This window comes from Dermacentor albipictus, chromosome 6 (genome assembly GCF_038994185.2).
Source record: "Dermacentor albipictus isolate Rhodes 1998 colony chromosome 6, USDA_Dalb.pri_finalv2, whole genome shotgun sequence".
Classification (NCBI taxonomy): domain Eukaryota; kingdom Metazoa; phylum Arthropoda; class Arachnida; order Ixodida; family Ixodidae; genus Dermacentor; species Dermacentor albipictus.
In genome coordinates, this window is record NC_091826.1 from 46,648,250 (window position 1) to 46,663,124 (window position 14,875).

At 48.3% G+C, this 14,875-nt stretch overlaps 1 protein-coding gene across 1 annotated transcript; it reads left to right on the forward strand.

Moving 5' to 3' along the window:
* Positions 1-340: 340 nt before the first annotated feature.
* LOC139061044 (nascent polypeptide-associated complex subunit alpha, muscle-specific form-like) lies at positions 341-10,489 on the forward strand. The gene is made up of 4 exons (XM_070540480.1): positions 341-1,297; positions 1,479-1,836; positions 7,203-7,341; positions 9,156-10,489. The coding sequence occupies exons 1-4, from the start codon at positions 715-717 to the stop codon at positions 9,477-9,479; spliced, it is 1,404 nt and encodes a 467-aa protein (XP_070396581.1). The 5' UTR covers positions 341-714; the 3' UTR covers positions 9,480-10,489.
* Positions 10,490-14,875: the final 4,386 nt, after the last annotated feature.

Below are 14,875 nucleotides of genomic sequence, written 5' to 3' on the forward strand. Positions count from 1 at the left end.
AATGTAATTTGCACCATCCTTCACGAGTTCATTAATGCGTTGATCTCATAGGTTGCAAATCGCGGGTCTCTCTCCGGCGCTTTCTTTTTGATGTGTTTTCTTTTACTTCTAAATGAGAATGGAATAAATATAGATGAAAAAAATCTAAAGATAGGAGCATAATCCGCAGGGCAACTACGATCTGGACATGTGTCGCGAAGAGCCGACCGTCGTCACTATGTTTATTAGTAAACTGTGCACAAACAGAAGGTGGCAGTCCTGTCGTTCTTGTCTTGCCGTCACGTTCGCCGTGAGTGCACCAACGGGTGCGAACTGCGTGAGTGTGTGGTGAATAGTTTAGTATAAATTTTTTTCCGTTTTCCTGGCCGTGCCAGAGTGACTGCTCTTCGATCGTGGCTCCTCCTCAAAGCCTTTCCATCCTGTAGGGTGCATACGGGGCCCTTTTCATATTTTTTTTTCACGCCACTTCATTCTTAGTCAATCGCACATCTCAGGTAAGTGCCACAATTCCTGAACCAATCATCATCACTTGCACCCCTATCGCGCCATTTGGAACTTGCAAGGGTGAAAAGAAGAAAACCAGGAAGTCGAGTCGTGGCGGACGCTAAATGGTCTGGTTCTAGCTCCGCACAACGCTTGAAAGGGGGCAGACGTGGCGAGACCAGCCCCACGAACGCGAGGGCATCTCCGAAAGTCGTCGAATCCTCGAACTCTATGAGAAGCGGCGGCAGGGACACTCCGAGAAGTCAACACTCGCCTACGTCATCCATCCTTTCGCCACCACCAGAACGAGGCGGCGAAGTGCGCGAAGCCGGCGAGGAAATCTCGCCAAAACGAACCGCTTCGCCAAACCGCGGAGCTTCGCCGGCAAACCTGCACGAGAAAACGGTTGCGAGCGACTCTCCCAGCTCGGCGAGACCGAACACGTCCGCTCGAGCTTCGCCAAGGCGAGGAGGCACGCCGACACGTAGGGCATCGCCCGTGAGGGCGGACCCGTCTCCAAAACCTGGTGCGTCCTCGCCGAAACATGGCGAAGCTGGTGTTCCAAAACCCGGTGATGCTTCGCCAGTGCTTCGGGGTTCGCCGATGCAATTGCACAATATACGGGTGCCAAAAACAGGAGGCCAGTCCCCTGCGCGAGGCCCGGCGAAACCGACGAAATCCGGAAGCGCTTCGCCGAAACGGCGAAGCTCGCCTAAGCAACAACCTATACTGATGCAAGCGGGCACGCCGAAGGGTCGCAGGTCACCATCTGGAAGAAGCACACCTATTCGCCGAGATTTTCTCGGGAACGCAGGTTTGAAATCTTCGGAACTATATGGCTAACATAAGTGTCATATACTCAGAATATTTTGAGTCCGTAAAGGTCATATAGTTTATTGCTGTCTCGACCTCATGTCCCACCCATGTTTTTACGCCAGAACACTTTGTAGGAACACGTCCCTTGGTCTGCAAGAACTTCGCCTCTTTGGTTACAGGTGCAGCGGCCACCCCGAAGCCGCACTCTGCGAAAGACGAAGTCGCAGCCAAGCCGGCCGACGATGCAGGTTCGACGAGAAGCCCTACCGAAACTCGACGTAGGCCCACGATATCTCTGAAGGACCCGCGGTTCCGGTACATTGCCCAAGCTGTGATGGCTGCGCGGGGAGGTCGTGGAGCGGGCGGTACCAGTGGCAGTTCGTCGCCAAACGGACGGACATCCCCCTCCGCCACCCCGTATTTCGCTTCGGATGACGACAACACCATCCTCGAGCTCGGCACATCTCAAGTTCCCCACTCCCCGGGGGGATTCGGAGGGAGGTCCTCAGGAACTGCCTCACCCGTGATCTCACAGAGGTAATGCTGGTATGATACATATTTACACACTGCATACTTTAAACATATAGCCTATACTTACGTATGCATGGTATGCTCTAGTTGACGTGGAGAAAAAAGGAAAACGGAGCTGGGCAGGGCATGTAGTGTGTAAGGTAGATAACCGGTGGACCATCAGAGTTACAGAATGGGTGCCGAGGGAAGGGAAGTGCAGTCCAGGACGTCAGCAAATTGGAGTCGGGGATGACACTAGGAAATTTGGAGGCGCACGTCGGAATCAGGTTGCGCAAGACTCGGATAATTCGAGATCGCTGGGAGAGGCGTTTGTCCTGCAATAGTCATGAAACTAGACTGAGGAAGAGGAAGAAGAAGAAGATGATGATGATGATACTTTAAATGGACATATATACAAACACTAAATTGGTATAGAGCGTTGTAGCATGCTTCGATAAACACATTTTCGGTAATCTTCATGTAGCTAGTCTAATAATCAGAAGACCCCAGGAAGTCAGCTTTTTTCATAAATTATATGGACACCCCAGGCCAAATTTTGCCGTCGGCGTTGCCGTGCCGTTCCGCGTAGAGTCCAAGTGCGATGACGTCACGGATGCGCGCCTTATGCTGTACGTGCGAGGGAAATCATGCGAGGGTGGGCATCTCCTCCTACAGATTGAGTGTGATGGCAGGTTTCCCCCAGCTGTCGAGAACGCCGTGTCATGCTGATAATGCGGGAAGTACGGGGCTCTCAGCGTTAAAGGAAGGAAGTGCGGGCAAGACAGATGGGACAAGATAACCCCAAAGGGTGTAAATTTTTTAGGAGTATATGTACAAATGGAGTATGCACCTTTAAAAATGCTTGCACCTTTTCGGGCGGAATCAAACCTGCGTTCTGTTTCGTGCATTACATTGCTGCATGCAGCAATCCCAAGGCTGGGTGGAGCAAGGACTTGTGCGCCGTGCTTCAAATCATCGATAATTACATAATTTAGTCGTTCATTAGTATGTGTAGTTGCCGTACAAGCAGACCTTAGTGCAACTAAGCCCAGTAAATGTTAAATATTGATTGCATATTATTTGCATATACTAGACAAGTCGCTTTTCCGCGCATCTGCTTAGGGCATGTTTATTGTTTTACACACACACACACACAAACACACACACACACACACACAGATATATATATATATATATATATATATATATATATATATATATATATATATATATATATATATATATATATATATATATATATATATATATATATATATATATATATATTTCCGGGCGCCTTACATAGCCTCCACGAAGGCAGTGTGCAAGAGGAGGAATACAGTTACATCAACGTGTAACAGGAGTTATTCAAGTGAGGAAAAAAGAAACCATCACGTACAAAAGCAGTATTTCCTAAAATATAAAAGCAAAATTGGCTGAGTTGGCGTCCCTTCACGGGTCTGACTGTTACCTTGAAAAGGCATTATTTGCACAACGCAATTCTCGGCAACATGAAACTAAACACAGAAAAATAAGTATGCATGGAAAGATACTAGCAAATATTACACGAAGGTCATTGCACTACCGAGTAGGCGTACAAGCGCAAAAAAAAAAACTGCCAAGTCATATGCTCAATTACGGTGATGCACAAAAAAAAAGAGAGGAAGGAGAACAAGAGAAAGACAGAAAGAAGCTAGGCAGACACCAAACACTCTTTGCCATCCACAGTAAGCGACCAGTTCACAGATAATAGATGATGTGTGAATCCACTTTGTCTAAAAACAATGATTAAACATAAGAAAAGTATACGTATCATACAATATCATATAGTATAATATCGCATACGCAAGTATAAGTACCAATTGATAAGCCTATAAAAAGAACACAAGCACGAAATGCAAGAAAAAGCACGAAATGAGTAAACGGATGAGGCGGAAAAATGTTCAAGAGAGAGCACGAGGCAAATGTGAAAAATTGCCGGGGATATGTTCCGTGAAAAGAGCCCGCAACACGTGAAAAGAGAGGGAAAGCGCACGCTGAAATCTCGCGCGGTCTGCCTCCTACAGCCGCCTCCGTGAGCGCCAGGATGGATGGATGGATGGATGGATGGATGGATGTTATGAGTGTCCCCTTTGAAACGGGGTGGTCGGTTGCGCCACTAAGCGCTTTCTGCTATACTGCCTAATGTCCTGCCTAGGTTAAACAATAAAAAAAGATTTGAAAACCCTATGAACTCCCACAACCAAATTTTCTGATCACTTGTTGCGAACTGTGCTTTTGTACGTCTCCGTCTTTTGTGGTTTCCTTATTTTTATTCCACCAATCCTCCAATCGGCCTCTTACTGATCCCTATTGCGGACATGTCTACTTTTTCACTGCTCTCGCTGAACCTCTGCTCTCGCTTCAAGGAGGCCAGTGACGCCTAAGTCGACCGCTGGGTAGACGTCTTCACAATCTTATTAAACATGCTCCATAGTTTCCCTAGCTTTACCGCAGCAAGCACATGCTTCTTCATAGTTCTGATATCTCGCTTTATAGGTGCGTGTTCTAAGACATCCCGATCTCGCTTCGAGAAGCAATGAGCTTCTGTTTGAGTTATCACACCTTGTTTCTTTCCTGATTTCGTTTTTTCCTCTTAAGTAGTTACTCATGGCAGGCTTCTTTTCCATTGCCGCCACGCATGAGATTATTTCGGCCTCTCTGACGTTCCTCTTGACGTTCTTTGTTGCTGTGTTGCCCACCCTACAGGCCGCATACTTGCTGGTAAGCTCCCTAGTTTTTTTTTCCTCCACTGTCAATCAATGTTTTTCCAGTACAGATACCTCAACACGTACTCTCCCAGCTCATCTACTTTCTTCAAAATTCCTCAATCGTTCTTCATACTCAATTTTACTTTGAGCTTCCCTAACTTCAAAACTAGTCCAGCCATATCACCCTGCACATTTTCATTTGTAGTCTTTCCATGAGCGCCCAATGCGGGATGGCCCACTGACCTTTGGTTCACATCGATTCCCGATTGTACCACTGATTTAAAGCAAAGAACCGCATTTCCAAAAGTAGGTCCTGGTAACATTACACCTTTCCACATAACTCCGAGCACCTCGTACCTATTTCATCCCCATAGCGCTCTGTGCTTCATTATGAATGCCACTTCTCTTCCGCTTCACTGTTATTGTTTTTTCCTGTGTTTCCATATATATCTATTGCCTTCGTTTATCCATATACCAAGGTATTTATATTCTGTTACCCGAGGCATTTCCTGGCCCTGTATCGCCACTGTCTGGTCACTGTTTTCATATAATACCATAACACCTGATTTTCTAACACTAAATTTCAAACCTAAATTTTTGCCTTCCTGCGCACAGATATTAGCCAGATGTATAAATCACTTTGCTTGTTAGCTAGCAACACAATATAGTCCGCATAAAATAAACCTGCAAGCTGCTGCTCTACTACTGTACTCGCCTGTTGTATGAGCGATTAAAACTGATACTACTTCCTTCTAGCGCCCTCTCCATCACCACCATGTACATCATAAACAGCAGTGGGGATAAAGGACACCCCTGCCTCAGTCTCTTGTTGATATGAACTTTCTCCTCTCTCCTCAACCCTTTCCATTCAACGCAAACGGTAGTTTCTATGTAAATCTATCTCAAAAGCTGTAGACTTCCCCTTCCGGAATATCCCACAATATAATGCGGTCTACGTTGTCATAGGCTCTTGTAATGTCTAAAAAGGCCACATATAATGGTCTGCTTTCTGCTTTTGATATTTCAATGCACTGAGTATGAACAAATAAGTTATCATCTAAACGCGTACCAATTCTGAAGCCATTCTGAAGTTCTCCTAAAATGCTATTATTCTCTGCCCATGCTTGAAGCATTAATTTCATTGCCTGCATTGCTAGCCTGTATATTACCGATGTAATGGTCAACGGACTCTACGAGTGAATTCAATCTTTCTTCCCTTTACCTTTATAAATTAAATTCATTCTTCTTTGTTGCCAACTGTCTGGTATTCGTCTATCTTCTAATGTTTTTTTTCCACTGCTTTCACCAGACTTTTCTTACTTTTTGGTCCTAGTTCGTAAATCAGCCTAACGGGAACCTCGTCCAGCCCTGTGGCTGTGCGCTTAGGAATTTTCTCTTCGGCTTTCTTCCAGTTTAAATTTGTCAGCACCAGCTCCTTTTCCACCTAGGTCTCTTTCATGCTCTTTTTTTTCTTCATATACAACGTCGGCATTGCCTTGGAAAGATTCGGCATTTATTTTTCGGGTGAAATTGGTTGCCATTTCACCTTCCAGTCTGTTTTCATCCTCGTCTAGAATGTGTTGTTGTATTGGTGTCGACTTCCTGGCGAATCAGTTTATGTGGTTCCAAAATATTCTAGGTGCGGCTTTCTTTTTCTCATGTGTTTCTGACAACCAACGTTCACTTTCACATTTTAATTTTGCTTGCGCCAGTTTAAACCATAGTCTTTTTCTCCCGGTATATTTCCCATTTACTGGCTACTTCATCCTGCGGCAACTGCGCCTTCTCTGCCTGCCTGTGCTCTTGGGATGCTTTTTGTCGTTCGGCGATCGCTTCTCGTACCTCCCTGTTGCAACAGCTTTTCGGTTTACTTTTCCCTTCGAACGAACATGTTTCTCTTTCCGTATTTCTGTCGTTATTACACTTATAAGCTGACCACGTTCCCACTCTTTAGTTGGCCATTTGCCAAGTTCTTCCTCGAATCTAGTGACTATATTCGTTATTTGTTTAGCGTTCAAATTCGCACTGGCTATTATGTACTCCTTGCTCTCTTTCCCAACTACATATCCCATTTTCAAAATGATGGGTTTATGGTCACTGCCGATGCTGCTATACCCTTCCTCATCAATGACCACTTCTCTCAACTTATAATTAATTCCTTCTTTCATCAGACAGATCACTCGGCCAACAACGCCACCTTTGGGCAGCCGGGCGGGCGAGCAACATTCATTTTTTTTTTTTGACAGCGCTTGTCATCTCGGAAGCCATTGCATGGGCCGGGAAGCATGGTGGCTCGGCTCGACTTGTGTCTTCTCGCGCGCGCAAGGCAGCAAGGCGACAAGGGTTACTCGAGACGGTCTTACGTGCACTACTCTACATTTCGTCGGTGGTCGTTCGCGCTGTGTAAAAGCGGGCGCTCACACAGTCAGTCAGTCACTGTGGCGAACTCGCCAACAACTGAAACGAAACAAGCACAAACCTAAGCGCTAAACCACTATATCACACGCGTTGAGTGGCAGATGCTTTATATTAACGCAAAATCCCACCGCGCATGCTTGGGATCGGCAGTTTTCTGTTTTGTTTGCCCTCGCGAAATGCCGCGCCATTCTGAGAAAATGGGCGGATACACTAACGTATATGCAGGGCTTCCATCCAGCTTTCGTCAGCCTTCCGCAACAAGTCAAGCGCATTTCACCCCGGCAGCGAAATTGGGCCCTCCGTTCGAACCTGGCCGTGGCGCGAGTCTGCGAACGACAATTTCTCGCCTTCCAACCTGCGTCACGTGAGCAAACGACCTCTTTTTTCTTTTTTTTTTATTCGTTGGGCCATTCTGTAAAGCGTAATCAATAAGTTGAGCAGATGTAAAAAGAGAAAAGTTTGTTGACAGGAAAGGTGTAAATGTCGGCCGAAGGAGCTCGCATCAGCCTTGCGATTCCAGAAATGGGCAAAGAGTTACGTAGACACAGATAAAAGAAAACTGGAAGCGAGGTGACCATCAAATACAACAGTGACGGCCACTGATCAGTCGACTGCGCGCCAAAGACAACGCGCGCGGTTCTTACGGATGATCGACACGCCTTTGTCTTGAGATTATTGAGGAATAGTACTGAGTTAGACGGCCTCAGTGTTTCCATGCGCGAATGTGCGCTACGTAGAAATTAGTGATCACCTACATGAGGATGCACATTGCATAAGTACTACGCACCCGCGATCAGGCACACGCGCTCTATCATAAATTCCGCAATTGCGAAATCTTATATTGCCCAAAATGTCAAAAAGCGCGGGCCAAGCAACTCGCCCTTTCGCTGTTCCAGCTTCGCGTAGAAAAACAATAACATCAAGAAAAGCACTAAGAGAAATTGTAGCATACAAACGTTGTGCATGCGTTCTAGCGAACTCCTACCTCCTCGTATGGTAATTCCTGCACGACGATACACAAAGGACGTGAAAGGGTCCCAAGGGAAGCTCCTATTATTGACAAGCACTTGTTATGAACCGAGTATTGTAGAGGACCTTGCACAATATTTCGTAAACTGTGAGACGGCTGCGCATGCGCTGAGCAATCAGAAATAAACAGCAAAAAAATGGTCAACTTGTCAAATTTTTTTCCTTTTTCTTTTTGTTGTCCTCGTTATGCCCCAGTTCTGCCGGCAAAGGGAAACAAAGTAGGTGTTTGGAAAGCTGGCACGAGTGTATAAATAAGTGTGTGAATAAGAGGGAAACTGAAAACTTTTTCTTAATCGGGCAGCACAAATGTTAAATTGGTTATATGGACTCAGAAAACTATGTCGAATCAGTAAAAGATGTTAGCTCAGTCTTCTGGAAACATCGCAACGTTTGCTGATTGAACTCGAGGAATCTCTGCTGGGAAGCTAGATTGTAAGACATCATTTTGTGAAGTTAAACTGCGCTAGGGACGAGACGACTTTGCTAAGTGCCGCGAAATGGTTTACGTGCAGACATAACTCCGGTTCAAGCTGGTATTTGAAATCACCTGCCAGAGTAGCAAGACAAGTGAACTGGATTCCGCAACTGACCTGGCGATTAAGCTATGGAGGTCCAAGGGTGCTGCGCGCAATTCCGATGCGAGATGATTTCTAAAGGCAACAAACACAGAACCCGGGGACGAAATGTATGGAAGACCCCGTTTCCCCCACTGGGGCTATTTTCTGCATACGAAGGGTTCAGCAACGCTATTCTGTCTTCGAAATCATGGCGTCCTATTAACGTCAGTAGATCGCAGTGTGGGTGCAGAATGTCAAAGAAAAAAAATCGTGAAATTTCGCATGCGCTTTTTTCCCTCTCTCTGCTGCTGATGAACGACTCTAGAATGAAATAAAGCTCCCCCTCCCCTATATTCTCTCTGAAAGACCCAGAAACAAAAATTTCAGGAGGTATTGAAGCATCAAGGTAATTCTACTCATGGTTCCTATGACGTGTGGCTCGCGTTTTGGGGCCAGAATCCGAAAAGGCGAAGCTTGCCCTCGGTGTTCTCCGCTAATAACCAACGAATCTGCAGTAAATAACTGTTGCGCGAAAGACCGAAATTATTTGCCTGACATACTGAAGTCCAGACGTATTTCTTGCCTACCGCAGGGTAACTCTCAAAGCCCACTTGCTGGTGGTACCAAGTACGACGGCCAAAAGCGCTCGAAGCCTTCCTTCCTGGTGCTGACCGGCGCGTGCTTGCTTGCTCTGCTGCTCAGCGCCATCGTCCTCGTCGTCGTGTTGCACATGATCTCAATCTTCTACGCTCCCTCGGGTCAAGAACACGCAGGTCAAAGCAACACCAACACGAGCACAAAGAGTCCGCGGTTCGGCACAGGGGTAGCCGACACCAGCGGCGTTGGCGGAAGCGCAACCGAGGTGGGGAGGGTGCAGACTTCGCCTCCCCCCTATTCTTCATGGCGACACGCTTAGCGCGTCTTCTCAAGGGCGCCGTAGAAGCTCTTGCCGATGTCTCCCAACTGGGCGACGAGCTCGCGGACTCATCCGTAGCGGTGTGCCACTCTGTGATCGGCCGTTTTTCGTATTCCGGGGTGGCCACATTCGGCAAGGTGTTCGCGCTTCTGGAGAACCCAGGAGCCCGTGTGATTCATCGATTACCGTGGAACGTACCCGGACATTAGCTGGCGTTCATTCAGGAGTCGCCTGACCTTCACCGAACCTCTGGCGAGCCGATCGGATTTCGTCGTCGACGGAAGCGCTGACGTAGCGCGGCGACGCACTAAATGTACTGCCGACCTGCCATATACGAGAGTGTGAAGGTGCTGCCGGCATCTCGCACCTGGGGTTTTCGTTCGGCGCCGTAGCACCCATTCTTTACCTGGTTCTCGGCAAGCAGCTTCTTCACCGCAATGCGCCGTACGCCCGAATCGGGGCTCACGACTTGATGGCGGCACCGTAGTTTGATCACATCAATTACTCTTCGACAAACACAGATGCTTCCCGTCGGTGCTGCAAGCGGAGCGGCGGCGCTGCAGGCGGAGCGTCGGAGCTTGGACTTGCAAGCGACCGACGCGGCAGTTGAAGAGGGCTGGCGCGCGCGCAAGAACACGATACGGGAAATCACCAACGAGTTCGACGACGCCATTACAGCGGCGAAGGTGCACGGCGCCATGACGGATCAACGAGCATTCTTCGCCTTCCGGTTGTCACCTTTTCCGTGGAGAGGAGGAATGGTGGGAGGATGTGTGACGTGCCGCTGAGGCACGGCGCTGACGTCGCTCGTGTATTTGAACGTCACAATGTTTCCTCGATGAACCCAGAAAAGAGGTGCGACATGTTCGGCTAGTGGTGATGAAGAAGGCGCATGAAATTATCCGCCCGCTCCGTATGCGTATCGTTCTCCCAATTCTTCACTAATGGGATAATCCATTGACGATAATTGATTTCATCGGAGATTTGGCACAGTATACTCTAGCTCACGAGTTTCGGGCTTCTCTTTTGTTTCTTTTTTCTGCTGGGCGTGCCTAGGTAATACTGCTCGGCAGAGAGGGACCAATCGAAAGGGCACACCAAAGGGAAATTCTTTGTTAATCGATTGTGTCAAAACGCGATTAGTAATTTCGCTATTCCTATAAGAAATGACGATAAGACAAGCGGCTATAGATGCCGATGATTTCTGCGGTGGTCTCGCTCCTTAACGCATGTGCCTGCATTTTACTACCGTAAATCAGTTTTTGTGGGTTAATAATGCATATATATACTCCCGTACGCTTAAATTCTAACGTTCGCGATGTCCTCCGCACAACGCGGTTCTACGAAGTTTCGGCTGAGAATTTGCATGGGCGAAAAAAAAAACATGAGGTGGAATCTTAGCTGGGCCTTGAAAGGCAAAGTTAGCGGCAGGGAAGCCATATAGAACTAAGATTTGTTGAACCTACCCCAGTACAAAGTATTTGACCGCTATGAGAACAAGCTACCTGGTATGCTCCCTCCTTCGGTCGTTGAATCAATGCTGCAAAGGTTTCGCCAAGACCACTTTGCTCCTCAGGCAACTGCTTATGCTTCCCACTATATTAAAGTCCGTACAGTCGAATGCTTTTATAACGAAGTCCTTGGGGCCTCCAAAATCATTCGTTATGCGGGGCACTTCGTTCTAAAGAGATCGCGCACCGCACAGCTCGCAATTGGACCCAGACAGAATTATTCACTCGTTACACAGGTCATTTAGTTGTGGACGCGTTGCTTGGGGAGACCATCGACTGCATATCGCGAGCACGCCTTACCAGCTAATGCTTACTGGTCTGTGTCCTTTTCGCTCGTTGCAATCACACCTTGATCTTCTGGCAGCCTAGAAAGTTTACATTTCCTTGCTAATGTAAATTTGCAATAGCAGAGGTCGAAAGATGAGAACAGTCTTAAATTTATTATTTCGTGGCTTTGATGTTGAAAAGAATGAACATTCTCTCTGCATGTGACCTCTACTGGCTTTTTTAAGTCTCGGTTGATAATCGTAGTAATTGAACGTAGGATGTTACGAAAGATAATAAATCCAGGCAAAAAAATGTAACGAGCATACTTTCGGGACGAAATCCTTGAGTATTACGGACGCCGCGTGACACTGCTAGCTTGATTTCTCGATTATACCCATTGAAAAAATCGGGGAATGTTTGGATTGTACAGCCACCTAAAGCTGGGCATGAAACTTACTCCAGGCCATAGTGAAAAAACGTCTTACTTCAAAACGAAATATAAACACGATCTTTAAGTATTAAATGGCAGCTACAAACATGTTTTACTGTTTTATTCTACCATAGTAGAGCCACCAATAAGTTCAATTAAATATTTAGCAAGCGGCAGAAAAGAAAGCAAAACCGTCCTGGATTTCGACCCAGCCATTTCGAATGTTAGTGAACTATTGGAACACAGTTTTATTTCGTGATGTCCTCTAAAAGGATTTAGGCAGAAAATTTAGGTGCTAACCAATGAGTTGCTGAAAGATCAGAGATAGTGTGCGCGATTTATGCGGCGTGAAATCTATATCACTGGCCTTTCAGTGAACGTCTAAACATTCTAAAATATCATAGGTACGCCGATACGTTTGCTTAGCCAAACATTCGTTGCGACTCAGCCAACATTTGTGTCAGACCTCGCTTATTAGGCGAGACGCAAGTCCACACGATCATCGTTAAACTAATCTGGAACCGTGCTCACTGAACGACTTGTCTTGACTTGTCTTGTCTCCCAAACACTGGCGCATACCCACTATGGGGGATTGGCCAAAAGGCAAGCTGTTTCCATTAAGAATTAAAACGAAACCGGATCTCAATGGCAGAGCGTGGGACTAAATTATTGTGGTTGAAAAGTTTAATAGAAATATTTAAAGAATTTTGAGATAAAATAAGCTAACATAAAAATAGAACAACTTTGTCATACAGTCAATCCCACCTTCTTCCAGATCCCCTCCCCCTAACTTATCCTGCCGAAGTATAGCATGGCATGCCTATTGGAGGAGGAAATAACTTTAATGTGTCCTGAGGAACCCCTCCCCACCCACTCTTGGTTTAGTGGGCGGCAGGGGTCGCGGGCCGCACCCACGTTGGGACGGGAAGCCCATGAGCCTCCGCCCTTTCGTGAGCCCTCTGGACGGCCCGGAGCTGGGTCTGGTGGTCGTCGCTTTGCAGGGCGTCCACCCATTCTTCTTCTTTAGTGAACACGGTGCCGCTTAACGCGGAGCCTTGCCAAAGCATGTGCGCTAGCGAGCAGTAAGATTCACCACAATCCGGACACTGCGGCTCTACTTCTGGTGAATAACGGCTCAGTCTGCCTCTCAAGGGGAACGACCCTGTCTGAAGCATTCTGAATATCGATGACTGTGGTCTCGTGAGTTTAGCGTGGGGGAGTGGGAAGGTCCTCCTCGACAGCTGATAGTGTGTTGTTACTTCGTTGAAGGTGAGCAGCGGGTCTCGGTGCTCCCCTCCCTCCCCGCCACCTCGCTCGCCACGATCGCCGCGGTGCGTGAGTCCTCGCGCGCGTCCGTTCGCCAGCTCGTTGGCGTTGGGAAATTCGGGTTGCACGTCGGCCCCCATGTGGGCTGGAAACCATTTGACGAGGTGCTGACCCGCGGCTCCCTCGCTGCCGAGGACGGCGGCCGCTTCCCGGGATATCGAGCCCGAGGCGATTGCTCTTGCCGCCGATCGCGAATCTGTGTAGACGTGAGGACGTTCGGGGTCTCTCATTGCCATGGCTATTGCCAGCTGTTCGGCCACTTCGGACGTTACCCTCTTGACCGATGCTGCGTTAATTATTGTGCCATCCCAGCGTACCGAGACAGCCGCGTACCGGTCGCTGCGCCCATACTGGGCCGCGTCTACAAATGCCGCCAGGCCCGGGCAGTTGGCGGTCGATTTCAGCAGTGCTCGGGCCTCGCCTTTCGGCGCCCCTCGTTGAATTGCGGGTGGACGTTTCTCGGAAGCGGTTCTACCTTGAAAGTGCCCCTTACCGCCGCGCTGAGCGCAATCTTGTGTGCGTTGCACTCTGCCTCGGCATTTATCCCTGCTTCTTCTAGGATGCGCCTGCCGGCCCTGGTGGTCGACAGCCGCACGACCTGTGCCTTGGTCTGCGCTTCGATGATTTCTGATAGTGAATTGTGGACCCCTAACCGATCGAGCTGCTCCGTGCTTGTAGTGATCGGGAGACCTAGCACCCTTTTGACGCTCTTGCGCATCAGTGTCTCTATTTTGGCCGCGTCTCTCTTGGTCCATTTTAGCGCCGAGGCTACGTAATTGACGTGACTCATGAGGAAGGCGTGGTAAAGTCTGATGAGACTGCTCTCGCTGAGCCCTCCTCTGCGGTTCGTCACCCTGAGGATCAGCCGGAGCATGTTCTCCGTTTTGGACGTTAGTTTCATGACAGTTTGTGTGTTACCACCTTTCGCCTCAATTAGCAGCCCCAGGATTCGTATAGTGTCCACTCTGGGAATCGGCGGGCCGGCATTCGTATGTAATTTGATCGGTATTTGATCGATCGGCGTCAAATTCCTCATGCCTTGTTTTGAGGGCCTGTACAGCAACAGTTCCGATTTGCTGGGTGACATACGGAGTCCCGTTTCCTTCAGGTACTCTTCCGTTGTGTCCAGCGCCTCTTGAAGAGCCTGCTCGACTTCTGCGTCGGACCCTCCTGGGCACCACACCGTAATGTCGTCTGCGTAGAGGGCGTGATTGACGTTGGTCACTCTCGTCAGCCGGCCAGAGAGCCCTTTCATTGCCAGATTGAATAATAGTGGGGAGAGCACCGCCCCTTGTGGGGTGCCCCTCGCGTCCAGCGTGTGCCAATCGGACGTGGCCTGTCCAATTTTGATCGTGGCTTTCCTGTCTCTGAGGAAGGAGCCTATGTAAGAGTGGAATTTCCGGCCGAGCCCCATCATCGAGATCGTTTCCATTAGAAATCTGTGTTTGACCGTGTCGAACGCTTTCGTTAGGTCCAGGGCCAGTATGCCCCTGGTGTCTCTGGTCATGCCGTCAATTATATGCTTTTTGAGTAGCAACATTACGTCCTGTGTGGAGAGGCCCGGTATGAAGCCCACCATGTTATGTGGGAAGAGGCCCTCTCTCTCTATGTACCGGGATACTCGGTTATGTATGGCATGTTCGGCCGTGTTGCCTACGCACGAGGTGAGCGATATTGGCCGCATGTTCTCCGCCGCAAGTGGTTTACCGGGTTTCGGTATAAGTATGACCGAGGCCTCTTTCCACACCTCTGGTACTTCTCCCGTTTCCCACACTCTGTTGATTTCTTCGGTGAGCTTCTCGACCGACCTTCCGTCTAGGTTCCTCAACAGTTTGTTCGAGACCCCGTCCGGGCCTGTAGCG

What these genes read in the sequence shown, in the direction of transcription:
- LOC139061044 (XM_070540480.1), top strand. Translation starts at nt 715, where the DNA reads ATGAGAAGCGGCGGCAGGGACACTCCGAGAAGTCAACACTCGCCTACG. An exon ending in AGATTTTCTCGGGAACGCAG is followed by an intron (nt 1,298 to 1,478) that starts GTTTGAAATCTT and finishes CTTTGGTTACAG; the next exon opens with GTGCAGCGGCCACCCCGAAG. An exon ending in CGCCTTCCAACCTGCGTCAC is followed by an intron (nt 7,342 to 9,155) that starts GTGAGCAAACGA and finishes TGCCTACCGCAG; the next exon opens with GGTAACTCTCAAAGCCCACT.